The sequence below is a fragment of the Hyaena hyaena genome, unplaced genomic scaffold, assembly GCF_003009895.1.
Source record: "Hyaena hyaena isolate Hyena2069 unplaced genomic scaffold, ASM300989v1 scaffold_8, whole genome shotgun sequence".
Taxonomy (NCBI): Eukaryota; Metazoa; Chordata; class Mammalia; order Carnivora; family Hyaenidae; genus Hyaena; species Hyaena hyaena.
The window spans coordinates 6,689,078-6,714,963 of NW_024080640.1; the positions used below are offsets into that span (position 1 = coordinate 6,689,078).

General features: G+C 41.5%; 1 protein-coding gene across 1 annotated transcript in view; it reads left to right on the plus strand.

The window, feature by feature from the left end:
- Positions 1 to 25,886, plus strand: part of EXOC4 (exocyst complex component 4) — a 752,259-nt gene that overhangs the window by 677,856 nt on the left and 48,517 nt on the right. Inside the window, exons 15-17 of the mRNA XM_039243428.1 lie at positions 1,582 to 1,723; positions 10,912 to 11,090; positions 14,270 to 14,429. Of these exons, the coding sequence (XP_039099359.1) occupies positions 1,582 to 1,723; positions 10,912 to 11,090; positions 14,270 to 14,429 (481 nt within the window). The remainder of the gene's footprint in view (positions 1 to 1,581; positions 1,724 to 10,911; positions 11,091 to 14,269; positions 14,430 to 25,886) is intronic.

Here is a 25,886-nt window from a genome sequence, read left to right on the forward strand (position 1 = left end):
GAATTTTCAGATGGAAAAGCAAAAAAATATTGATAATGGAATTTCAAGATGGGATTACCCTTTAAGTACCTTGTTGCTATAATTAAGCTTAAGATTCTTAACCTGGACAGATCACATGCCAATGGATAATGATAATTGCCTATTATTTATATAATATTAAGGGAGATTAATATGCTGTTATTCTATGTGTTTTACCTACATTGGCCCAAAACCCCATGTCATAGGTACTGTTATCTCCATTGGACCGTGAGAAACTGAGGCAGACATAATTTATTTAGCTCTCAGTCATATAATAACTAAGTAGTAGAGACAGGATTCAAAGCCAGTCTTGGAAACTCTAGAGAACTAAGAACTCCTGAATGAAATTGGCAAATTAATTACTGTTGATCTTTGAGAAACTGTGGGGAACAGGATATGCGGCAGAAGTCTAGACACAAGTGTAGTTCGCACTTTTGCTGTTAAATTTTATCAATTACCTGATAGAGATACAGAAGGTAGCTTTACCAAATTTTCCGCAAAGACCTTTTGGGGCTTTTAACTCATTATAAGTTCTATACAAGTTAAAGTAGAATACAGCATACCCTGCCCACCCGCCCCCTCCCCCAAGAAGATTTCAGGCTACATACAAGAAGCATAGCATCTAGAACAAGGGAGTTGATTACTCTCTCTATAGAAAGGTCAGACCTACTATAGTATTTACTGTGCTTGGTCCTGAGGGCCACATTTCAAGGGATAGAACATTTGGAATGTTTTTGTTGGCAGTTATGAGAATTGTAAAAAGATTCAATCTCATTATTTGAAGAATAGATGGAAAATTGGGGACACCTCGCCTGGAAACTGGAAGACTTCAGGGAAGCAAAAAGAGGAGATAGCTTCAATATTTGAAGTACCAACACATATGACAATGATTACAAAGTTGGTAGAATCAGAGCCAGTGGTTAGAATTGAATGGCAACGGGGTGCCTGGGTGGCTCAGTTGGTTAAGCATCCAACTCTTGGTCTCAGCTCAGGTCATGATCTCAGAGTCATGATTTCGAGCCCCACATCAGGCTCTATACTGACAGCAGACAGCGCAGAGCCTGCTTGGGATTCTCTTTTTCACTCGCTTGTATACACATGTGTGCATGTTTGTACTCTGTCTCTCAAAACAAGTAAACTTAAATTAATGGCAACAGATAATGGCTAGATATAGATGGTCACATCTTTCAGGGATGGAATAAGCTGCCTTAAAGGGTATTGAATTTTCTCTCATAAACATTGTGTGGGTAATGCAACCAGAAGCGCAACAGCCACTTGAAGGTGTACAAGTGACACAAGCAGAGACCGCATGGTTGGGCCAGATGATGATTAAAGTCACTTCCAACTCTGAGATTCTGTTCCATAATTCTATTAATTGATTGTAGACGATCGATGTTGAATCAAGTACAGAAATGGCCTTTTGTGTCTCAGACGTCTAGTGCTCCCAACACTAGCACCAGCCAAATTGGTAAAAACGCGATGAATAACAAAATAATATGTCGTTGCAGACAAATATATAGGCATCTAGTGCAGTGATTGGTGTTTCCTTCTCGCTTCTTTCAGTGCTGTCTCCTGCTCAAGAAAGCCATGTGAACGTGGATCCGCCTCCTGTGTCGGAACAGATCATGCAGACCCTGAGCGAACTTGCCAGATCTTTCCAGGACATGGCTGACCGTTGCTTGCTGGTCCTCCATCTGGAAGTCAGGTACGACACAGCCAGGCACGGGACTTGGCACCGTGAATGCACAGTGGGTCATAAATCACTTGCTTCCTTCTGGGGGTGTGTCTCCACAACTTTTGATTGTGATTATTAATGCTGTCCTTTTTTTCCTTTTTACACAAAACATGATTTTTAGAGTTGATCGGTCACTGTGAAAGTTTTTAAGCACGTGCTGTATCGTAAATTGGTGATTCAGAGCTTGCATGGCTTGTGACATCAGAATGATGCGTATTTGAATGTCTCTACCAGCTTGCTAGCCCATCTGAAGTCAGTTAATTACCTTTACTAATCTTGTTTTCTCATCTTAATGCAACAAGAATTCCTAACTTACAGACTTTATAAATGAAATAATAAATACTAAGTACAGTGCCAGCCACAAATCAAGTGCTCACATGTGGTAAGTCTGCGATTATGGTAACTTTGTTGTCATCGAATATTTTACTGACATACTCTGCTAATCGGGAAGGGGGTATACGGATGCGAGAATCGTGTGCCCTTCCTACAAGAATTTAAAGCCCAAGAAGAGATTATGTTAAATAAAGGCCCAGGAAAATGGTTTCAAAGATGCTGTGTTCTCAGACTCTTGTTCCTTCCTCTGCAGTGTAGGACATTCTTAGCTTTGGTGGCCTCTCTTATCACAACTATGGAAATGGTAGAAAGAAAAGACTGCGAAGTTTTCAAGCATTTGCTCATTCAGTAAACATTTACGGAGTGCCGTCTTTGTGCTGGGCAGTGTTCTAGAACTTGGGATACGATAGTGAAAAAAAACACTCAAGGTTTCATCTCTTAGGGAGCTACGTTCTAATGGGGGGAAATGGCCAATGAGTGAACAAAAAGATAATTTCAGATAAATGCAACAAACAAAATAAAATAACAAAATGGTATCAAGCAATTCTATCCAACAGAAATATATAGTGAGCTATATGTTCAAACCACATAGAAAATTAAAATTTTCTAATAGTCACATTTGAAATAGTAGAGGGAAACACAAATTATAATCTATTTTATCTAATCCAGTATATCAAAAATATTATTTCAGCTGTAACTAACCTAAAAATTATTGATGAGCTATTTTGCATTTTTGTGCACTGTGTGTTTTAAATTTGCATATTTTACACATATAGCACAGTGACATTCAGACTGGTCACATTGCAAGTGCCTGATAGCCACACGTCGCTTGTGCCGTCATTCTGGACATTTAAGAGAGAAGCTGGGGTTGACTACAAAGGGGATTGACTTTTTCGTTTTTTAAATAGTGTGGTCAGAGAAAATGTGACAAGGTAACAAGAAGGAGCCATCAGCACAAAGCCCTAGGAGAAAAGAATTTCAGACAGAGAGGGCCACACTCCAGGGTCCTGAGAAAATTGAGCTTGGCAGTGCTGAGGAATGGAGAGGGGTTCGGTATAAACCATAGCCCTGTGAACAAGGAGGTGAGCAGGAGTGGAAGGGCTACATAAAGAGGCGGGCTGGCGCCTGACCATGTGTGGTCACAAAGCCTGGAACATTCTCGTGACCCTCAGACCAAGTGAGTAGTTCAGATTTTATTCTAAGTCCATTAAGAAGACATAGAAGGGTTTTAAACAAGGGAGAGGACTTCATTCATTCATTCACTCTTTCATTCATTTACATTTCTTTTTGTTTTGTTTTGTTTTTATTTCTTTGAGAGACAGAGACAGTGTGAGCAGGGGAGAGGCAGAGAGAGAGGGATTGAGAGAATCCCAAAGCAAGCTCTGGGCTGCCAGCTGTGGAGCCCAATGTTGGACTCGAACTCACAAACCGTGAGATCATGGACTGACCAGAAACCAAAAATCAGGCTCTTAACCAACTGAACCACCAACGCACCCAACATTTACATGTTTAAAAGAGCACTTTAGCTGTTGTTTGGAAAAGGGATTATAGGAAGAAATGTGAATGGAAGCATAGTGACCATTGAGACCAGTTATGAGCACCAGAGCAACAGAGGTAGAGGTGTGAAAAGGGTTGATTTGAGATATATCCCAAAGGTAGAGCTGATGCAATGTGTTGATCAGTTGGACTGGGTGCAGGGGCTGGTGGGAGTGAAAGAGAGGAATCAAGAAAACCATCGGCTTTGGGGCAAGAGTAATTATGTGGAGACCAGGGCCGTTAACTAACTGAGATGAGAAAGTCTGAGGGAGGAGAAAGGTTGAGAGAAGGGTGGAAATCCCGACTTCCATCTTGGAGACGTTCAGTTTGAGATGCCTCCTAGACCTCTAGGTAGCAATGTCAAATAGTTGGATTCAGACTTTTGGAACTTCAGGATCAGAAAACTCAAGATCAGAGCATGTATATACTTTACATCGGAGAGTGTAATACATTCTCTTCCATATTACCATGAGACATTATGAGAGTGTATAGAGTATATTGCTTTTTCGTTTGGAGTCTTTACTAGATTAAGTTTTTAAAAATGTAAATAGGATTTTGGTTCACACGTTTGGACTCCAGTTAGAACTTGGATATCTTTCAGGTGTGCTCAGGCAAAGCCAAGTTGATAATGTATTGTGGATGTCATTTCTTTTGTGCGCCCTCGTGCTTTTTTCATTCTTCATTATTTTGTCCAAAGAGTTACGTCCTAATTGCTTGAGAGCAGCTTGCGAGTGGAGTAAGCAGCATTGCAGATTTGAAGTGTTTTACCCAGCATGATTTCCATTCCTCTTTCTCCCATGCCATGTCCAGAAAGAAAGGCTCTTCCTCTATGTTTTCTGACTTGTTTTTACGATAGTTATTAGATTTGTTTTCTATTTATTTACAGGCCGATAGCGAAATAAATTGGGTGGTTTCTATGAATAGATAAATGCAGTAGACAAAAATAAATAAATAAATAACAAGAACATTCTGATGCCTCTGTTACCTGGGTTGCACAGAAAAGCGAGGGAACATCAAATTAATTACTATCGCAGCTCCAGGAATCTATGCTAGTGATCATGGAATACATTGTGTTCCACATTCAGAATTAGCTGCTTGTTGTACAGTTCATTCCAAGTAGGAGATCTTCAACACATTTGAGGAAGCCTTTTAAATCCTCAACCCCTAGTCTGTCCTTTTTATTTTTGTGCATCGTGACAGTACTATTCTTAGTGCTGAACATATTTTAGTGATTGTTTATCAAGTCTACAAGAAACCACTCAGTGCCATGGCGCCCACTGCTTTATCTCCTTCACGTTCATTTAAAAACAGAAAAAGGTCATTGTAAGAATGAATCACAAAAAAAGGACTGAGTTTCAGAGTCCTGGAGGCAGAACTCTTTTTCATTGACGTTCACTCAAAGCACTAAACGTGTTTGTTTTCTCAAAGTTAAACTTCTTCATCTTCTAACATGGTTTCAACATTTGTGTTGCTTTCTTATGAATCTGCTCCAGATTGTCTTTGTCCCTTTAATTTTTTATTTTTTTAATCTTTATTTATTTTTGAGAGAGAGACAGAGTGTGAGTAGGGGAGGAGCAGAGAGAGAGACACACACAGAATCCAAAGCAGACCCCAGGCCCTGAGCTGTCAGCATAGAGCCTGACACGGGGCTTGAACCCATGAACCACAAGACCATGATCTGAGCTGAAGTCGGACACTCAACCGACTGAGCCACCCAGGTGCCCCTATCTTTGTCCCTTTTAAAGTATGGTAGATGAGGGGCACCTGGGTGGCTCAGTCGGTTGAGTGTCCGACTTCGGCTCAGGTCATGATCTCACGGTTCATGGGTTCAGGCCTGTATCAGGCTCTGTGCTGATGGCTAGCTCAGAGCCTGGAGCCTGTTTCAGATTCTGTGTCTCTCTCTCTCTCTCTAACCTTCCCCTGTTCATGCTCGCTCGCTCTCTCGCTCTCTCTCGCTCTCTTTCTCTCTCAGAAATAAATAAAACATAAAAAAATTTTTAAAAAATAAAGTATGGTAGATGAAACGAGGCAGAAAGCTCCATGGATGGCACAGATAATGAATGTGGACACACTCCATTCATTCCTTGTCATAGTAACATGCTACATCTGTTTATACAGTTGAAAATCCTATATGAATAAGCCACATCTCTAGCATATCAATACACTGCTGTATAATAACGCTAAAACAAGGACACTACCGAGCCCTCTGGGTATCCACAGCATGCGACTGTGGGAGAGACTCTTGACTCCCGGAAGGCAGGAATCAGGTGTGCCTTGTTCATTCCTGTGGCCCCAGAGCCTGGAACAGTCCTGCCACATAATAAGTGCTCGATAAAAAGTTGAATGCTTCTTGAGAATCAGCTCATTTGAACTCAAGCCTTGACAAAATAGAAGTGCTATTTCTTCAACCAAAACCTGCTCCCCTTTAAAGAAAATGAGTTGGGTTGAAGACTCTGTTTTCACTCTCTGTTGTCTCAGACGTACAGAGATGCGTGGCCAGCCTCACCCTTGTCACCAGGATCTGCTAATGTTTGTTTTGTTCCCATTCCTGCCATACAAGAGAATCAGACCTTGTCATTCAGGAACCGGCAATGAAGAAGGGCCTGGTTAGGTACCATCTCTGGTACTTTTACCCCATAAGCCACTGAAATAAGATAGCGCCACAGATAGAATAGACCAAGAAATTAATAGGGAAGAAAATAATGGGAAATGCTAGCAAAAAGTCCCAAACAATTTCAAATGCTAAAAACGTGTCTTATTTACCAAAATATTTTTATATCTGTAGCCCATATTTTTCTGTCACGTCGTTAAAGCTCAAACCAGAAAATGTTCTCAAATCCAGTAGGTTCTGCATTTAAGGACTTGCCCAAAGAGCATTTGAAACTTTACCTGTGTCACCGTAGGTCACATTTAACCAACACTCAGCCCCTTGCCACAGTTTGAAGCCTAAGGCAGAGGACACCCCCAGGAGATGAAAGACATGGTGAGACCATTTAAAATTGTTACAGCTGTTTTGTTTTGGGTTTTTTTTCTATTTGAACATTAGAAAGAAAATTAAGTTGCCATTTGAGTCCAAGATGCCAAGAATGTCACCTTTATCAGCGGGTCTCTCTCACCATCAGGAGGGTTCTAATGGGTTCAACAGCACCTGTCTGTCGCTGTTGGGATCCTAAGTGTGCACTTTCTGAAAATCAATCACCCTGCTGTGCAATCAGCAATATTTGCAGGAAACCTTAATGCCAAGGTCGTGTAAGGTCAGCAACAACATGCCAGAATCCAAAGAAAACACTTTTTGAATTTGACATTTGCCAGCGACTATTTTCTTTTTCACCTCTAATCATTCTGGGAGAGGAAGACAGTACCCTAAAGCAGTCTTATTTCCCTTCTCTGCCACTCACTTGAGGATCTCATAAGCAGTCACCTCCAATTCGGGAGACCGTCCTAACTGGTCTCTGTACTTTGAGCTGCTTCCATTCTTCATGCTCGGTCCACCCTTTATGCTGTGCTACAATGATCTTGCCAAAGCTCATCTCTGATTATAGCATTCCACCTCTTAAAGTCCTCCTAAGGCTCCTTGTAAGCCATTCTCAAATGAAGCCCAGAATCCTTAGATGGCCTCCAAAACTGATAATGACCTGGCCATCTCCCCAGCCTCACCTCATGCCTCTGTCTTCACATGTGACCTGTGTGTCATTCCTCAAAACCAGCCTTCACTCACCCCCTCATCCCTTTGTCCAGTGTCTTCCCATTGCTGGAGTTATGTCGTCTGTAATTTACTATAAAAATGCCTTAGCACTGATGACTTCATTTTATTTTCAGCTAAGAGCTACTCAGTTTAAATTTCAACCACAGTTGCCATCAATTTCCCTAGTCATGAATCCCACCCCAGATTGGTCAACTTTCATTCTATCAGTAAGGTCACCTTCCAGAAGGCGCTGCAACCAGTGCAGTTGCTGGTATCTTGATTAACACTGTACACCTTGCCAGTTCACAGATGAATGCCAGTATAAATTTTCATTGGCAAAATTAGTCATTAGTTGATGCAGCTGTTAGATGATCACCCATAATGAAAATGAGCTGGTAGTCAAGATACTTAGATTCCCCTGCAGGAGCAGGTGATAAGAATATATCACAACCTCTACAAAATTGTAAAACCTAAAACTATAAAACTTCTAGAAGAAAACATAAGGAAAAAAATTCTGTGACTTTGTTTAGGCCAAGATTTATTACATAGGACCCCAAAAACGCCATCCATAAAAGGGAAAAAAATGATAAATTGAAGTTCATCAAAATTGAAAGCCATCCTTAAAAAGACATCACTAAGATGAAAAGACAAGCCAAAGAGTGAGATATTTGTAAAACGCATATCTAATAAAGGAGTTGTATCCAGAACACATAAAGAACACTTAAAACTTAATAAGAAAATAAACAACCCAATTGAAAAATTGGGCAAGACTTATGACCACAAAGGTATGTGGGTGGCAGGTAAGCACATGAAAATATGCCCAACATCATTAGTCATTAGGAAAATGAAAATTTTAAATCACAATGACACATCACTATGCACATCTACTAGAATGACAAAAAAAATTTTTTTAATAAAGACTGAAGGCTTTATGCTAGGTGAAATAAATGTGACAAAGAAGAAAGACAAATTGCACTTATATACAGAATTTTTTTTTTTAAAAAGTCAAAGTCAGAGAAACAAAAGAGGAGAGTAGTGGCCGGGGTTGAAGGAAATAGAGGTTGGTAAAAGTGCAAACGTTCAGCTCTAAGATCTGAGGAAGGCCTGAGAATCTAATTTCAAACATGGCGACCATGGTTGACAGTGCTGTATTGTATAATTGAAATTGCTAAAAAGTAGAAATTAATGTTCTCATTTTTTAAAAAAAGAATAAATACGTGATGAACATATTCATTAACTGGATTAGGGGAAGCCTTCCCCAAGGAATGTATATATCAGATCACAATATGTACTTGCAATGTCTTATAATATTATAGATCAGTTATATCTCCCTAAAGCTAAAATCTTTTAAAAAACTGATGGCAATAAGTGCTGGTGAAGATACAGAGCAACTAGAACTCTTGTATGTTGCTGGTGGGAAAGCCAAATGGCAAAGCGCCTTTGGAAAATAGTGTGGCAGTTTCTTATAGAATTAAAATACACTTAACTATATGTCCCAGCAATTCCACTGCTAGTATTTACCCGTTGGAAATGAAAATGTGTATTTACCCAAAACCCTGTACGTGAAGCAGTTTTATGTATAATCACCCCAAACTAGAAACAGTCCAGATGTCAACTGGTGAATGGTTACATTGTGGTATGTCCATATAGTGGAAATCTGCTCAGCAGTAGCAAGGAATGAACAACAAAATGGATAAATTACAGATGCTTCTGACAGAGCAAAAGAAGTCAAACTCCAGAAGCTACATACTCTATGATCCCATTTCTGTGGCGCTCTGGACAAGACAGAACTATAGGAAGGAAACATGGATAGGTCAGTGGTTGCCAGAGCCTTGGAGTGTGGGTAGGGGTTGACTGCAGAGGGGCTCGAGGGAATTCTAGGAGTGATGCTATTGTTCTATAACTTGACCATAGTGGCAATTATACAACTGTGTGGATCTGTCAAAACTGATAAAACTATACACTGAAAAGGGTGCTTTTTACTGTTTATAAATTACTTCTCAATAAGCCTGACTATAAAAAGGAAAGATGATAGTCAAACCTAAAGGTACATCATTAGGGTTTAGGTCCAAGGCTTTTGGACCTTAGGAATATTTCCTATTACCCAATGCAGACTATAAGGGTAACAGAATTTTGTCTCTGAACCTTCCATGGCCCAATCAGACAGAGCACCTAAAACAATAATTAAGACTTCGTTGAGCTTATAGCACAGCCTGTCTAAACTGTGCCTGTCAATGGTTGGAGGGTTTGGACTTGGGGTTTTGGTTTTTGAAAAGATGCCTATATGTGCGGTGGAATTATTTGGACTGAAACCTGTTTTCATTACAGCGTAACACAAAGGTTATGGCATAGCCAGTCCTTACCCATCTCAGACTTTTTTGGCAGTTACCAGTAACTACCAAAAAGACCCTAAGAAGTATGTGTGGTCACAGTGGGTCAAGCCATGTCAAAAGAGGAATATACTCCCTCCTCAAGCTCATTCAGATCATCTTTCTTACTTAAGTATTACCTCCTGTTGTGAACCTTTGCTGATGCTTCATGGCAGAATTCCTTGACACATGGGTACCTGTGCTTCTGAGTAAGACTCACTACCTTCTTTTGGTGGTGGTGGTGGTGGTGGTGGTGTTTTGGTCTGCCCAACTAGGCTGTGGAGTCCTTAAGGGCATAAATCATGCCTTATATTCCCAAGGCCTAGCACAAGTTTATTTTTAAATAAATAAGTCAATTTATTTTAGTGTTTTACTTGAGTAATAGATCAATAATAATAAATATAATAATAGTGATGGTCGCCGGCACTTGGCGATGCACCTGCTTTGTGCCAAGCCTGTGCTGTACGCTTTACATTCACCAGCGCCTCGGAGCACCTTATGAGGTAGGTGTGTGTCATCTGCGCCCAGGGGCACAGACAGGGAAACTGAGACCTAGAGAAAGTAGCTTGCCTGAAGCCACACAGCTAGTAAATGTTGGAATCGGGAATTGAAACTGAAGTAGTCTCATTCCAAAGCCTACTCTTTAGAGCTCTGTGACCTCCGCCTCTCATTTTTATTACAGTAATATCCACTGAAAGATATGATGCTTTTCACACTATGCATATAATCCAGTCTTTGAAAGGAATTTTAGGGGCGCCTGGGTGGCTCAGTCGGTTAAGCGTCCAACTTCGGCTCAGGTCATGATCTCATGGTTCGAGAGTTTGAGCCCTGCATTGGGCTCTGTGCTGACAGCTTGGAGCCTGGGGCCTGCTTGGGATTCTGTGTCTCCCTCTCTCTACCTCTCCCCTGCTCACATATTGCCTCTCTCTCTCTCTCTCTCTCTCTCTCTCCCTCCCTCTCTCAAAAATAAACTTTTTTTTTTTAAAGTTTAGAATTTTAGAGCTCATTTACTCCTCATCCCCAATGTTTGGATTAAGCAAGTGAGTATCACAGAAACTGACTTGCTCAAGATCACTCACTTATTAGATGGCTTTCCAGTGAGGGAGAGGAAAAGTACATAAATATTGACAGGGCCACAGCTGCTTTAAATGTTTGGGTGTTCTGTCACAAGAAGCTTATTGTTTTCATCAGGAAAATGTGTTACTAACTCCTCTCTCCATCTTTGCCTCTTTTAGGGTTCACTGTTTCCATTATCTCATCCCCCTTGCAAAGGAGGGGAACTATGCCATTGTGGCCAACGTGGAAAGTATGGATTATGACCCTCTGGTGGTCAAGCTCAACAAAGACATCAGCGCCATTGAAGAGGCCATGAGTGCCAGCCTTCAGCAGCATAAGTTCCAGTATATATTTGAAGGTCAGACCCTGCCTTTGCCCTTGGGATTTGGGGAGAAAGGAAAGGGGAAGGGTTTTTGTTTTTCTCTACTATTGAAGTTCAAAACTTGTAGTTGTTTGGGTTTTTTTCTTTTCTTTTTAGATTAAAGCTGAATACCTAGTATCCCTGTGTATGGCTAGGTAGACAACAATATGGCCGCCATCTGCTTCCAGTTGATAAGATTTAATCCAACATAGGGCAGATGGCAGTCTGGCTGCCTCCCTGACATGCCACTCATGAGAACTGGGTAACTGGATAGAGTGGGCCATGAGGCCCACTCAAGAGGAGTTCATAAAAGTAAAAGAAACAAGATGCCTGGGTGGCTCAGTCGATTAAGCATCTAACTCTTGATTTCAGCTCAATCATGATCTCACAGGTTTGTGGGATTGAGCCCCACAGCGCAGAGCCCACTTGGGATTCCCTCTCTCCTCTCTCTCTGCCATTCTCCTGTGTGCATGTACATGTGCGTGCTCTCCTTCAAATTAAAAAAATAAAATTAAAATTAAAAAACTTGAAAAAAAGAAAAGAAAACAAAAAATACAAAGAGAAGAGGATTCTAAATGATCTGTCATTGGCTAAAATTATCAGATGGAAGGGCAAGATTTCTCTCAAAGAATGCACTGTTGTCTGAAAAGACCAGAAATATCTGATCAGAAGAGATTTTAGGAAGGCCGCATTCATGAATGCCTTGGGTCCGGCCAGCAAGGAAAGGTATGAAAGACAATTAAACATTTCAAGATACGCGATGCCAGCCAAATAATTTTTCATGTTGCACTCCTCACCTAGGGACCCCTTTTAGGACTTCAAACTATAGTCCTTTCTTTCTTGTCTTAGTTTATTTGTACGTAGGCCTGGGTGCCAAGAATATCTAGATGTCTCTCAGAATCAAAGCAGTGTTATTTCAAACAATTAAGGCACATGGTGCAAATAATTGTGGAGCCTGGAGATAGAAAAGAAATGCTGGGCCATTGCTCGCTTTATGAAAAAGTTACACTCCAGCACATTTGGACCCAAAAACTAAAAAAAAAAAAAAAAAAGTCTTATTTTCCCATTAAAGTATATCATAAAGATGGAGGTGTGTTCGGAAAGGAAACTATCCCCTAAAAGACTTTAGCCAGGAAGTCTAAGTGACTAAAAGGTTAAATGTTCTTTGCATGGAGCTGACACTTTGGGGACCGGCGGGGCCCATGGGAGAAGTCACCCTCACTCACTACACAGTTTCCCCCTTGCTCTTGCTGGGGTCTTCCAAGCCCTATCTATCAACATCCATGGTTCCCAAACTTTCTCTCTCATTTTGCCCAGACATTTCTTAACATCTAATCCTGATGTGTAGCGACATCTTGAAATATGGACATAACATTCTGACGTAGACTAGGGTTTAAGAAATCACAAATTGGAGAGCGTCTATTTGAAAAGCTCTAGCTATTTCTCCATGATATCACTTTCTAAATTGAAAAGATGTAATATTGAATTTCCCGAGGGGTAGAGAGTGGGGGTGACAGGATCCCAGTCTTCTTTGGTGTGACAGAAAAGAGTATGTTACCACAGGTATTATTTGAAATTGCTAGGGGCGCCTGGGTGGCTCAGTCAGTTAAGCATCTGACTTTGGCTCAGGTCATATCTCCGGCTCAGGAGCTCGAGACTTGCGTTGGGCTCTGTGCTGACAGCTGGGAACTTGGAGCCTGCTTCCGATTCCATGTCTCCCTCTCTCTCTGCCCCTCCCTCCCTTGTGCTCTGTCTGTCTCTCTCTTTCACTTTCAAAAATAAAACATTAAAAAATATCTTAATTTGAAATTGCCAGTGTACAGTGGTAATATAAAGCAAACAACCTCTAATAGGTTTTATTATTACAATTTATCATACATATTTATTGTATAAATGTACTTATTTAATATATTGATTATTTACTATTCTCTATAACAGTGCAACCCCCACTCCCCATTGCCTATACTCAGTGCAGACCGCATTTCCCACAGCGGAACAAAATTACACCTGAAGTTACGGGCTCAGTAAAATCACAGCAAAACGTGACCTAGAGAGATTTTTCACCTCAGTCAGTGTGTCTGGCTTTACATGTAAAATCCATGTGCATGTGTTTCTTTTTCTTTGAATAAAAAGCCTTTGCTCCACTTTCAAGTAGTAACACGTACAAGGGAGTTCATGTTCTCGAAGCAACACTGGATGAGGGGAGCTGAAGAGAGAATGTTCCTCCTCCTCTCCTTTTCGACCTTCATCGTCATCCACCGAAACTCGAAACTCTATTTTGCAGATAGAGGGAGTCATTGAACCTGACGGGGTGCCCTGGGCTCCCATCGGAACCGTCACCACAGCAAACTCTGACTTTAGGAGGGGCAGATAACGAAAACAGTAGGCCGCCTGTAACAAGCTGGACTAGCTTTGGAGTTCCCGCAGAAGCTTTTAGAAATGGCAACCCACGTGCATCAATTTCTTATTGATCTGTTGTTGCTGTATTAGGTTCCAAATCAACTTTTGAGCCAAAAGTACACCCCTGTCTTTTTTTGTGGGAGGGCGAAGAAAGCAAAAACAGATTATTGTATTTGCATGTGTTGCTCTCTCCTTCTAAAACCGCGCTGCAAAAAATGAGCCCCAGTGCCCTTCAGTAGTTTATAACAACCTGGCATGTTTTCTTTTTGTTTATAATTTTTTAATGCTTTTATTTTATTTTTGAGAGAGACAGATTGCGAGGGAGGGAAGGGCAGAGAGAGAGGGAGACACAGAATCCAAAGCAAGCTCCAGTCTCTGAACTGTCAGCACAGAGCCCGATGCTGGGCTCGAACTCAAGAACCACAAGACCATGACCTGAGCCAAAGTCCTGCGCCTACTGACTGAGCCACCCAGGCACCCTGACCTGGCATATGTTCTAAGCCCCTGGTATATATGGCAGTGCTGGAGCTATGGATTTACCAGGTTATGTTACATAAAGCCTCTCCAAATCTAACTATTAGGATAATGTTTAAATACTCCAGAAAAATTGTAAGATCAGTGGGCAAAAATAGCCCTCAGAGGTAGGTTTTCTTTGGTCGTTTAAATTTGTGGAGGATGAGAAGAGAGAAATCCTTCCAAATTCATGTGTCAGTTCATGCAGGGTGGCACTAATCTGTCTTCTCTTTCCCCTCCCCTGATCTGTGCTGGCCCCTCAGGCCTGGGTCACCTGATCTCCTGCATCCTCATTAATGGTGCCCAGTACTTCAGACGCATCAGTGAGTCCGGCATCAAGAAGATGTGTAGGAACATCTTTGTCCTTCAGCAGAATTTGACCAACATCACCATGTCGCGGGAGGCAGACCTGGACTTTGCAAGGTAGGAGGAAAACTGGGGCGAAATCCCTTGTACCAAAGCCAGGATCCCATTGCCCTTAAAAATAATTTAGAGAAATGGAGTCATGGTACCTAAAAAGTACATTTTAAAAAGGAAATAATTAGATGTTTTTAGTCTTAAAGAAGGTAATTTCATACAATTCTATTGGATGCTTAACCTCACTAAGGCAGGTAACTTTTCCTGTTGTCTAAGTTAAGTTCTTACTACAAAACGTCAGTAACTTTCTTCTTATTATAAAAGTAATATTTGCTCATTGCATAAGATGTGTAACATAAAATGCAAAAAAATAAGCATCACTCATGAGCCTTTCATCCAGAGACTTTGACATTGGGCGTTATTTCTCCTGGTTTTTGTGTCCGTGCTAGGGGTACAAGTGAATTTCACACCGTGCGTGCATACAGTTTCCCTTTTTACAAAATTAGAACTACGTTAATGAAATTTTATATTTGCTTAACTGCGTTTTCCCCTATCAGTATTATTCTTTGAAAATAGTGTTTTTCCCAAAGCCGTTAATAGCCCTTGAAAAAGTACAGCTGATCCTTCAACAACATGGGTTTGCCTCTACAGGTCTCCTCACACACACATCTTTTTTTGGTATATTCCTATAAATATATTTTCTTGTCCTTATTTTCTTAATAACATTTTCTTCTCTCTAGCTTACTTTATATAACAGTATATAAAACATATATAAAAATAGTATCTAAAATGTACAACATAGAAAAAAGGTGTTCATCAACTGTTTATGTTCTCAGTAAGACTTCTGGTCAGCACTAGGCTGTTAGTAGTTAAGTTTGGGGGGTGGGGGGGATCAGAAGCTATACACAGATTTGTGACTGCATAAGACGTGGGCACCGCTACCTTTCCACACTGTTCAAGGGTCGGCGCTATCACTTTTAATACCTGAACACATAGTTCATGGCATAAATTAGACATTGAATCATTTGCAAATCTGTAAGCATTAGGATTTTTTCCCTTTTTCCCCTCTCATTATAAATAACAGGTGTTGAGTGTAGGTTTACGTGAACCTTTTTCCCACCTCTTCTCTTTTCCCAGTTGAAACCCATCTTCTCTTCTCAGGTTCATTGTGGGGACTCATCGTCAACCATGCCCTCCCTCCATGCCCTTGAAAGCTCTTCTTTTAAATCACACTCATCCTTTCCCTTTTCTAGGTTTGCTGATCTCAGGGTTTAATGTTTCTTTATAATGCACTTTTTCAAATTAAGAGGTAATTTTAGTCTCTCTTCGTGTAGCCTCAACACTGTCTTTCCCTTACTTACATCATCAGACTTGTGGAGCTTCAATGGAAGTTAAAACAGTTTTGCAGACAATAAATGATGATTATCGTATCTTGTGCTTTATTGCTGTTGGTACCTTCGCGAGTTGTTCCATAAACTCCGTTATGGCTAAAAAGTCATTTGTTTGCAGTAGTCCAGAGCTCTCCTGCCCAACACTTAGTACTTCTGTGCCGTTTCACTTGATTTTTGAATTCCTCGAGAAGTTCCAGAAAATTTGAAACAATTCATAAGACATTTCAAGGGATGATGAAATTACATTACTTTGACAGGTATTAAGACATGTGCTAGGATCTTTGTTTTGAAAGCCTATAACCATATATCTTCATTTTTAACTTTTCTCCTCCAATCTATCACTCCATTCGTTCCACTGCTATCTTGTTCCTCTACTTCTCTGTCCTCTCGTCTTTTTCTTCCTTCATGCACGTATGCCTATGTTCATTAAATTCCCTATTTTAGGCTAAATTTGGTAGAAAGCCTTCCTTGCTCAGATTAGGGAAACCAGGTGTGACTGAACGCTGCATTTATTTGGTCGCTCTTATGGGGAATGATCTCATTATTGAATTAGTCTATTCATAATAACATTGACAAGGGGAAGTTAAGTACATGGAGGCCTAAGGGATACAGCAAAGCATTACTAATTCTCTGAGGAATATAATTCTTAAATTCAATCATGCTTTTTTAAATGATTTTTTTTTATTTAGCTGAAATAAGTAAATTAACACAGTGTTTGGCAGACAGTATGGGGCCCAGATACGTACAAAAAAAAAAAAAAAAAAAAAAACCTAGCATCTGAATAATGAAATGCTGACTGGGCAGCATTGATGTTGGCATCAGTGGGCTGTGTGCCAACAAAGCGTTTCTTCAGAAAATAACTGAATGGCAACCAATCCATGCCTTTTACAGTTGGGTGTAGGAATGATGTCCAAGGACGTGGGCATGAGCGGAAATGTGACCGCTTGGGAGAAGTACTGCTACTATTACTCCTTACTCCTAATGGATTATGAAAGGAAAGAGGCAGCATAAATATGTACCATTGGATGACTCCGTCCTTTTGATCCTGGCTCCGAAGACCTCTCCTTATAGACCTGAATGTCCCAAGAGATTGAGATTTTTCCTGTCTGTTTTCTCAGTGCCCAGACCAGAGTAAGCGCTCATCATGTGCACTGGATGAATGGATAGGTATCAGATCAAGGCTTCTTTTGGTGCTGGTGAAGGGCTTGGAATATGGTAAAGTTTAGTTTTAGTTTGTCCTTAATGCCCTGAAAGTTTTAACCAGCTGACATGGGTCAGTGTTCTTATAAGCTTATACGAAGCAGTACCTCCCTTGCAGGTCTTTCTTTGTAGAACAGAAAGCACTTTACAAAAGGAACTGTATATCTCTACTATTCCTAGTCTGTCTCACCCTCATTTTCTTTTGCTCTCAGACACACATGCCTACATAGATGCACTTTATAGCCTTATTTTTTTTCTGTTCCCTGTTTTTGGTAGGGACGGGTTTTGTGAAATGGGCTCCATCAATTCTACTGGGTTTGAAGCTATGTAAAATAAATATAACAGCGATACCAAAATAGCCAGGAATAATGGACTGCAGCAGTGTGCCTCAGCATTCCTTAAGCAATGTCTAATCAAGCACGGGCAGCATCTCTATTTCCGGCAAATCTCTGTAGGAATGTTATCTTCAAACACAGTAATTAATCACTAGTTGCCATGTGTCAGAAAACTTTACTTAATGAGAAGTTGCAAGGCTCTTGTAGTTTTTCACCTCCATAGCCTTCCTGGCCAGTGGAAAAGAAGAACACCCTTTCTGTAATAAAGAAGGATCTGGAGGAATTCCATTTGTGTTGATACTTCTACTTGCAGTATTGTTGTCTATCTTTTTTATAAACACCTTTACTCTAACCTCCAACAGGAAGATAAATCTTGGGTGAGCAAAGGATCAGGATAACCTATACAATCGCCAGAATTACAGAGAAACCCTGTCCCCTATGATAATGATCTCTGCTATGGTTTCGACCCTTTTGACCCTACTCTGAATTTTCAGACTCAAGAAGATACTTTGTCCTGGACAATTACTACAGATTAACTAGAAAATGGAAGGGCTTTATGAGTGTGCTTTTTTAGTTCCTTTCATCCAAAATCATCTTACCCTGAGCTGCCATGCACTTCCCAGAACTGGGTCACTGGAACAACTTTGAGGTCCAGGCACTGCATATCGAAGACGTCTGAGTGGGCACTCCGGTCCCCAGCGTGGATTTGGCAGTCTTTACAGTTTAAGTGAAGCCGTGATTCAAAAAGATGACCCCAGAGTTTTCTTCCTGGATCTTGTCTCTGTCCCCGCATTTTCCCCCTTGTGTCTGTCTCTTCCATTACAGCTGCTCTCCTTTCTCCTTTATCTCTGCTGTCACCTCTCCTTCTTGCTTTCCTCCTTCAAGGCCTCGTCTCTCTTCGATTTTTTTCTCATTTTGATTTTCTTTAGACTGGCATCTCTCATCCTTAAATCCAACAAAGGCTTAGATTCAGGAAGTGGTAAAGGAAGAAGTTTCAACACATAAGAAAGCTTCCTCACCCTTTACTCATTCATTCAATCATTCATTCATTCATTCAACAGATATTTATCGAGTATGCATTCTCTTTAGGTCCAACCCTCATGGAATTTGCATTATTGTAATTCAGGCCATTAAGACAAACTAATAAATAAGTAAAATATAAAGTATCTCAGATGATGATATATGCTATGGTGAAAAACCAGGTTTGGGAAGGGGAATAGAGTATGCCAGGGTAGAATGAAGGTACCCCACAATTTTAGAGAAGCCCTTAATGATACAGTAACATTTGTGGAAAGACCTAAAGGAACACTGGGAGCAGGCCATGTAGATACCCAGGGAGAGAGCATACCAGGAAAAGAGACATAGGAGGAAAGAACCAGAGGGAGGAGTTTACCTGGCATTTAAAGAACAGCAGAAAGGCTGGTATGTATGGCTAAAGTGAATGAGCACTGGGAAGAATAAGAAATGATGCCAAAGCAATGAGAAAGAATGAAATCTGGCCATGTGTAGTAACATGGATGGAACTTGAGCGAAATTAAGTCAGGCAGAGAAGGACAAATACCATATGTTTGCACGTATAGGAGGATTAGGAGGAACTTAACGGAGGACCATGGCAGAGAAGAAGGGGGAAAATAGTGGGGGAGAGGGAGGGAGGCAAACCATGAGAGACTCTTGAATGCTGAGAGCAAACTGAGGGCTGATGGAGGTGGGGGAGAGGGGAAGGGAGGTGATGGACATGGAGGAGGGCACTTGTGGGGATGAGCACTGAGTGTTATATGGAAGCCAACTTGACAATAAACTATTAAAGAAAGAAAGAAAGAAATGATGCCAAAGGTTAAGAAGCTGAGATCTTAAGGACTGTTGCAATAACATTGGGTTTTACTTTGAAGAAGGGGGGAAGCTATCAGATGGTGTGGAACACAAGTCTGCCATAATGTGACTTATGTTGTAAAAGACTCACTCTGGCCTCTGTGTTGCAAATAGACGATGGGGGAGGGGAGGTTGCAGGCAAGGGCAAAACCAGAAGGATCTGTTAGGAAACTATTGCATTAACCTGCATGAAAGATAGTGGTGATTCAGACCAAGATGGTAGCAGTGCAGTGGATGAGAAGTGGTCAGATTAGGATATATTTTAAAGTAGAGCTGACAGGATTTGCTGAGGGATTGGAAGTAAGCCAGTGACTCCAAGGTTTTTGTTCTGAACAATTAAAAGGTTGGCATTTTGATTTACCAAAATAAAAATGAGCCAGACAATGGGTAAGGCAGGTTGTGTTTGGGAAGGTAGCAGTGAGGCAGATAAAAAGGGGGTATCGAGAGCCTGGATTTGAAATTACTAAGTTTGAGATGCACATGAGACATGTGAATAGAGAATGAAGAGAGAGCTGAATCTAAATCTGAATTCGGGAGAGAGATCTGGGCGGGAAATGGAAATCTGGGAATCATCAGCTCGTAGATGGGATTTAAAAGTAAATAAATAAAGCCATGAGATGGAGTGAGACATCAGATCTTATTGAGAACACAAGCAGACAGAAGAGGGAAGCCATCCGAGAACTGGGCCTTGGGTAGTTACTCTAGCGTTGAGAAGTTGGCCTGCTGACGACACACCTGCACAGGAGCCTGAGAACCAGCAGCCAATGAAGTAGGATGACAGCAGGAGAGAGGCCTGTGTCCCAGAAGAAAATGTCTTCATCTGTGTCAAATGGTGCTGGTAGGTTAAATTAGCTCCGGGCAAGGAATCGGGCGCTGGTGGACCTGAAGAGAGGACTGAAATGCTATGGTTTGCTCTCCTACACAGCTTACCTCATGCAGAAACAGGCTTTGGGAATGGGCTTCTCACTCCTCCATTACGTGGTAGGAGTAGATCTGATGCATTCATGGCAAACAAAAATGCAATTAGAGTGTTTCTGGTGTGATATAGAAAAGACCACATTGGCAGCCCCTCTTTTCTCATTGAATGGTCACTAAGAAACCCCTGCTCTTCCCAGCATATACACCCATGATGAAGTGGAGCTGTGATCTCTCTTTGGACACTGAGTGGTTTTATTTTTAATGAAAGGCAGTCTCTACTGCTATGTGCCCAATCCCTCCCTTCTCCAGTCACTCCGGTTTAGCTTCGGAGCTATTCTATATATGTTTACTTAACCAATGAAGTCCTTTATCTCCTATGTGTAATACGCATACTTAAGAATATCTTCACAGAAGCCAACAGAAAAGTCGCACTGGAACCATTTGGAATCTGGGAACCAAAGGAGAAAAAAAAACCTTGCCTGTAGTGTTTCCTCAGGACACAGGCTTATATGGAAAAGTATAATACACCATATTTGTTTAACTCAATAAGAGGCTGAATCAAGATGGCGAAGAGACATCCAAAAGAATGGGAGAAAATATTTGCAGATCATATTTATGATAAGATACGTGTACCCAGAATTCATGGAGAACTCTTACAACTCAATAATACAAAGGCAAATAACCCAATAATACAGGTAAAAGTGCCCCAGTAACAACCATCATACCAAGTGCCCAGATCTTGGTTTCTAAGACTCTTCTCCAGTAAAAGGAACCAGGGCTTCTGGGAGAAATGGCTGATTCTAGGACTGGGACTGAAAATACACAAGGTGAGCCTGGAGCATCTTAGAGTGCCAAAAATTTAAGGAACTACTAAATACCACACATACACACACACACACACACACACACACACACACACCCCACATTGACAGGAATGTCTCAGAGGGGCACAGGAGCCAGCTGAAAGAGCCCATAATGGCCAAAGGTAGGACTGTTTGAGCAACAAAATAAAGCATTGGGTTATGATACAAAGTATAGAATAAATATTTGTGAGTCCATAGTGGTATAAGTAAAATGATTCAATAAATTAATACTAAGTGAGGAAGAAGAGACAAATCTCCTATACAGGAGAATTCCAAATGAATTATGTAGAAACTACTCGAAAGGAGGAACAAAACTCCCTACTTCTTAAGTAGAGGTTGCACATCGAGGCTTCCTTCGAAAGAGTACATGTGGAATGGAAGGAAAGTAACTTTATAGTGGAGAAATCTGACCAACTGAACTTCAGTCAGGTGACCAAGGGTCAACACCAACATGCGTAAATCATGTTGACAGATAATACCCTTGATTTGAAGGGACGAAAATGATACTTTACCTCTGTGTTCTTTCCCAAAACCTATAACCCTCATACAATTGTGGAAAATATCAAAGAATCTTCAATAAAGGGGGAGCCTATGAAATACTTGACCAGTACTCCTCAAAACTGTCAAGATCATCAAAAACAAGGCAAATCTGAGAAACTTTTGTAGCCAAAAGGAGTCTAAGAAGGCAAGACTGCTACATGTAATGCAGTGTCCCACATGTACATGTAATGTACATCTACATGTAATGCAGACGTGATCCTGGAACAGAGAAATTATGTAAAAACTAAGAAAATGTTGATAAACTATGGGCTTTAGTTAATAATAATGTCTTAATATTGATTCATTAGTTAGGATAAATATCATACAAATATAAGATGTTAACAATAGGGAAACTAAGCATAAGTTATATGGGAAGTCTTTGTGTTATCTTTTCAATTTATCTGTAATCTAAACTACTGAAAAACTACTACAACTAAATCTAAAACTACTGAAAAAAACTTCATCATAAAACAGGCAAAGGATTTGTATAGCCATTTCTCCAAAGAAGATATATAGATGGCTAATACACACATAAAAAGATGCTCGACATAATTTCTTATTAGGGCAATGCAAGTCAAAACCACAATGAGATAATCACATTACACTCACAAGGATTGCTGTAATCAAAAACACAGACAGGGTCGCCTGGATGGCTCTGTCGGTTCAGAGTCCGACTCTTGATTTCTGCTCAGGTCATGATCTCATGGTTTGTAGTATGGAGCCCATGTCGGGCTCTGTGCTGACAGTGCAGAGCCTGCTAGGGATTCTCTCTCTCTCCTTTTCTTTGCCCCTCCCCTGCCCCTGTGCTCTCTCTTTCTCGCTCGCTCTCTCTCAAAATAAATAAACATTAAGAAAAAAAAAAAGACAATCTGAGGCACCTGGGGGGCTCAGTCAGTTGAGCATCAGTCTCTTAATTTCACCTCAGGTCATGATCCCAGAGTCATGGGATCATGTCTGAGCTGACTTCATGCTGAGTGTGGAAACTAGTTAAGATTCTCTCTTCTCTCTCTCTCTCTCTCTCCCTCTCTCCCTCTCTCCCTCTGCCGCTATCCCCTGCTTTCACATGCTCTCTCAAAAAAAAAAAAAAAAGAGAGAGAGAGAGTCCATCTCCAGCAAGTGTTGGAGATAATGTGGAGAAACTAGAACTCTCATACATCACCAGTAGGAATGTAAAATGGCACAGCTGCTCTGGAAAACAGTTCATCAGGCCCCCAAAAAGTTAAGCATAGATTTACCATATGACCCACCAATTCCTCTTCTAGGTATTATTACCCAGGAGAAATGAAAATGTGCATCCACACAAAACTCTGTATACAAATTTTCATACCAAAAGTGGGAACAACCTGAATACCCATCAACTGATAGATAAATAAACTGTGATAAATCCACACAATGGGTGTTTTTCAGCTATAAAAGGGAAGGTACTGAGTCATCCTACAACGTCGATGAACACTGAAAACATTACATTAAATGAAAGAAGCCAGTCATGAAAGAACATATATGACTACATTCGTATGAAGTGTCCAACATAGGCAAGTTATAGAGACAGAAAATAGAGTAGTGGTTACTTAGAGCTGAGGGGCTGGGAGAAAATGGGAACATGGGTTGCCTTTGGGGTTAATGAAAATGTTCTAAAATAGACTGTGCTGATCACAGCCCTGTGAACATACAAAAACACATATAAACGTACACTTTAAATGAATGACTCGTATGGTACATGGATTATATCTCCATAAAGCTGTTAAAAAAAAAGGTTGAATGTTAAAGCTTCAATGCTTCCTGTCACAGGAAATAAGGAGCCCAAGTTTTATAGTCACATCGATGGGTGGACTTTGTGGAGGAAATATCTAACACTTTCTGAGTTTCCTGAATCTATTAGGGAGGTCGGAGATCAAGGCAGAATTTTTGGAAGAGATGATGCTTAATAATCATCTTAAACAGAGTTATCCGGGGTGGGGAGAGAGTCCTTTCCAACAGAAAGGGCAGTTCTGGGGCACCTGGGTGGCCCAGTCAGTTCAGCCGTTAAGAGTCTGACTCTTGATTTCAGCTCAGGTCATGATCTCATGGTTCATGAGATCGAGCCCCACCCTGGGCTCTGTGCTTACAGTGTGGAACCTCCTTGGTATCCTCTCTCTTCCTCTCTCTCTGCCCCTCCCTTGCTCATCTCCCTGTCCCAGTCTCAAAAATAAATAAGACTTAAAAAGAGAGAAAGAAAGGGAAGTGCAGGGTGACTGGAGCAGCCGATTGAGAAGGGAGGGGTGAAGATGAGGCAGGAGGAAAGGATGAGGCTGAGGGTGACTCAGCACAAACGCCACCTCCTGAGAGCCCTCCACTCCAGAGTTTCAAAACCTGCCTCTCCTCCCACCAGCGCTCCCTGCTTTACTTGCCCTGATTTGTTTTTTCTTAGCACGCAGCACCATCTTACACATTCTCTCTTTCCTTATTTGTCCCTTACCTGTCTGTGAAAGTAGAATGTGAGCGGCGCGAGACAAGGCTCTTGCTCCTTTCTCCAGCCGCAGGGCCTAGAACGAACCAGCCTGTAGTAGGCGTTCCGTAAACGCTCGTGGGATGAAAACGTGAAGATTTCAGACTTCATCTTGCAGGGCAGATGGATTCAGTGGGAGAGTGAGATGGGCAGATTTGTATTCTGAGTAGGTTACTGGAGCAGCCAAGTAGGAAATGGATAAGAGAACATAAAACCGCAGGCCTTGCAGACCAAGTGGAAGGTGATTGTCAAGAGAGGTGTGTTGGGTCTGAATTAGGTCAGTGCTGGGGGGGAGGGGGGGTGGCCACGGAGGACACGAGCTGAGAAGAACTAAAACTGGCAGGACTGAGGGAGTGACCAAACAGTGAGAATAAAGAAAAGGAGTCACGGTACCTTCTGACATGGGTATCTAAGTTGCTCCCAATACCATCCAATAAGAGAAGCCTAGGAGCACCTTTCCATTTGCTAGATGGGATGCTGCCCAATCCAGAAATCGGTGAATAAAGCCTGTGGGAGGAGGGAGAGGGAGGCTTGATGGTGGAGAGATCAGGGGATGTGACGAGTGTTAAGATGCCTGGGAGGTTTCCCAGTGGAGATGGTAACATGCAGCTGGGCAGGTAAGGGAGGAGCTGGGGTCGGAGCTGGGGTTGGGGTGGGGGGGGGGGGTATTGAACAAGCAGAGGTGGGAGGTCATCAGCCTCGGGCTGTCGTTTGAACCCATCAGAGAAATAAGCACCGGATAAACACTGTAGAAGGAGGCCGTGCCCTGCGGAACGTCGTGTAAAGGGCACAAGAGGAGGAAGCGCTGGAGCAGATAAGGAAGGGATGGCCCCACAGTGCCTTCCTCAAGGTGACAGAGGGACAAAGGCAGCTTAGAAACCGAACATATATCAGTTCACTTTGTCCTTGACTTGTGCTGTATGTATGGCCAAGAATGATCTCCGGCGTGGCTGAGAATGTTGAACTCCTTCCAAGGCGGCTGTTCAGGTGGACTTACTTCCTCCAAACCTATTGCAGCAGCAGTGGCACTTTTTGGTTTTCTACAGGAATGGTTATGGGTTTTCCTGTTCGGACTGACCGGGGTGTAGCCTGACAGACAGGAATTAGCAATGACATGCTGCCATCTACTGGAAACAGCCGCAGATCTGCAGACAGATGGGTACCTGTGGTCCCTTAAATCCCCACCAGTCGGATGCATCCAGGGTGGACACTGCCTCTCAAGGAAGCTTTGGAGGTGATTTGGCTGAAAACAGGAAATGCTGCCACCTAGTAAATAAAATGTGACTTGATTGCCTTGCTGGAAGAGCAATTTTGTTTCGGAAAAAGGTTCATATGTATGTACTTTCCATACTCTTTTCTCTGCTTATTTTTTCCCACTTTTATTCTACCATTGGTCTTATCTGCTTCTCTAATCTTAGGATAACCTATTCCTTTTCAAACCTGTTTTTTTTTAAATGCTTATCCTTTTTTTTTTTTTTTTTTTTTTGAGAGAGAGAGAGAGAAGGTGTTAGTGGGGGAGGGGCAGAGAGAGAGGGAGACACAGAATCCGAAGCAGGCTCCAGGCTCTGAGCTGTCACCACAGAGCCTGATGGCGGGGCTCAAACTCATGAATCACGAGATCATGACCTGAGCTGAAGTTAGACACCGAACTGAGAGCCACGCAGAGCCCCCAACCTATTCCTTTTCAAACCTTTACCTGTAATGCTCCAGGTTTTTGACTCAAGATTATTAATCATGTGGATTTGTGATTCATTTTATGGGAGAGATTAGTCTGCAAACAAAATTCTTTTAATGATGATGTGCCCTGAAAATTCTGTTTTATCTCTTGAATTTGATCATGCAAAGCTAGCCCTGACTTTCCTAGGGGCCAGAATAAATTGGGAATATGATGAGTTAAATAGCTTTTGCTGCCTGGTAGAAGA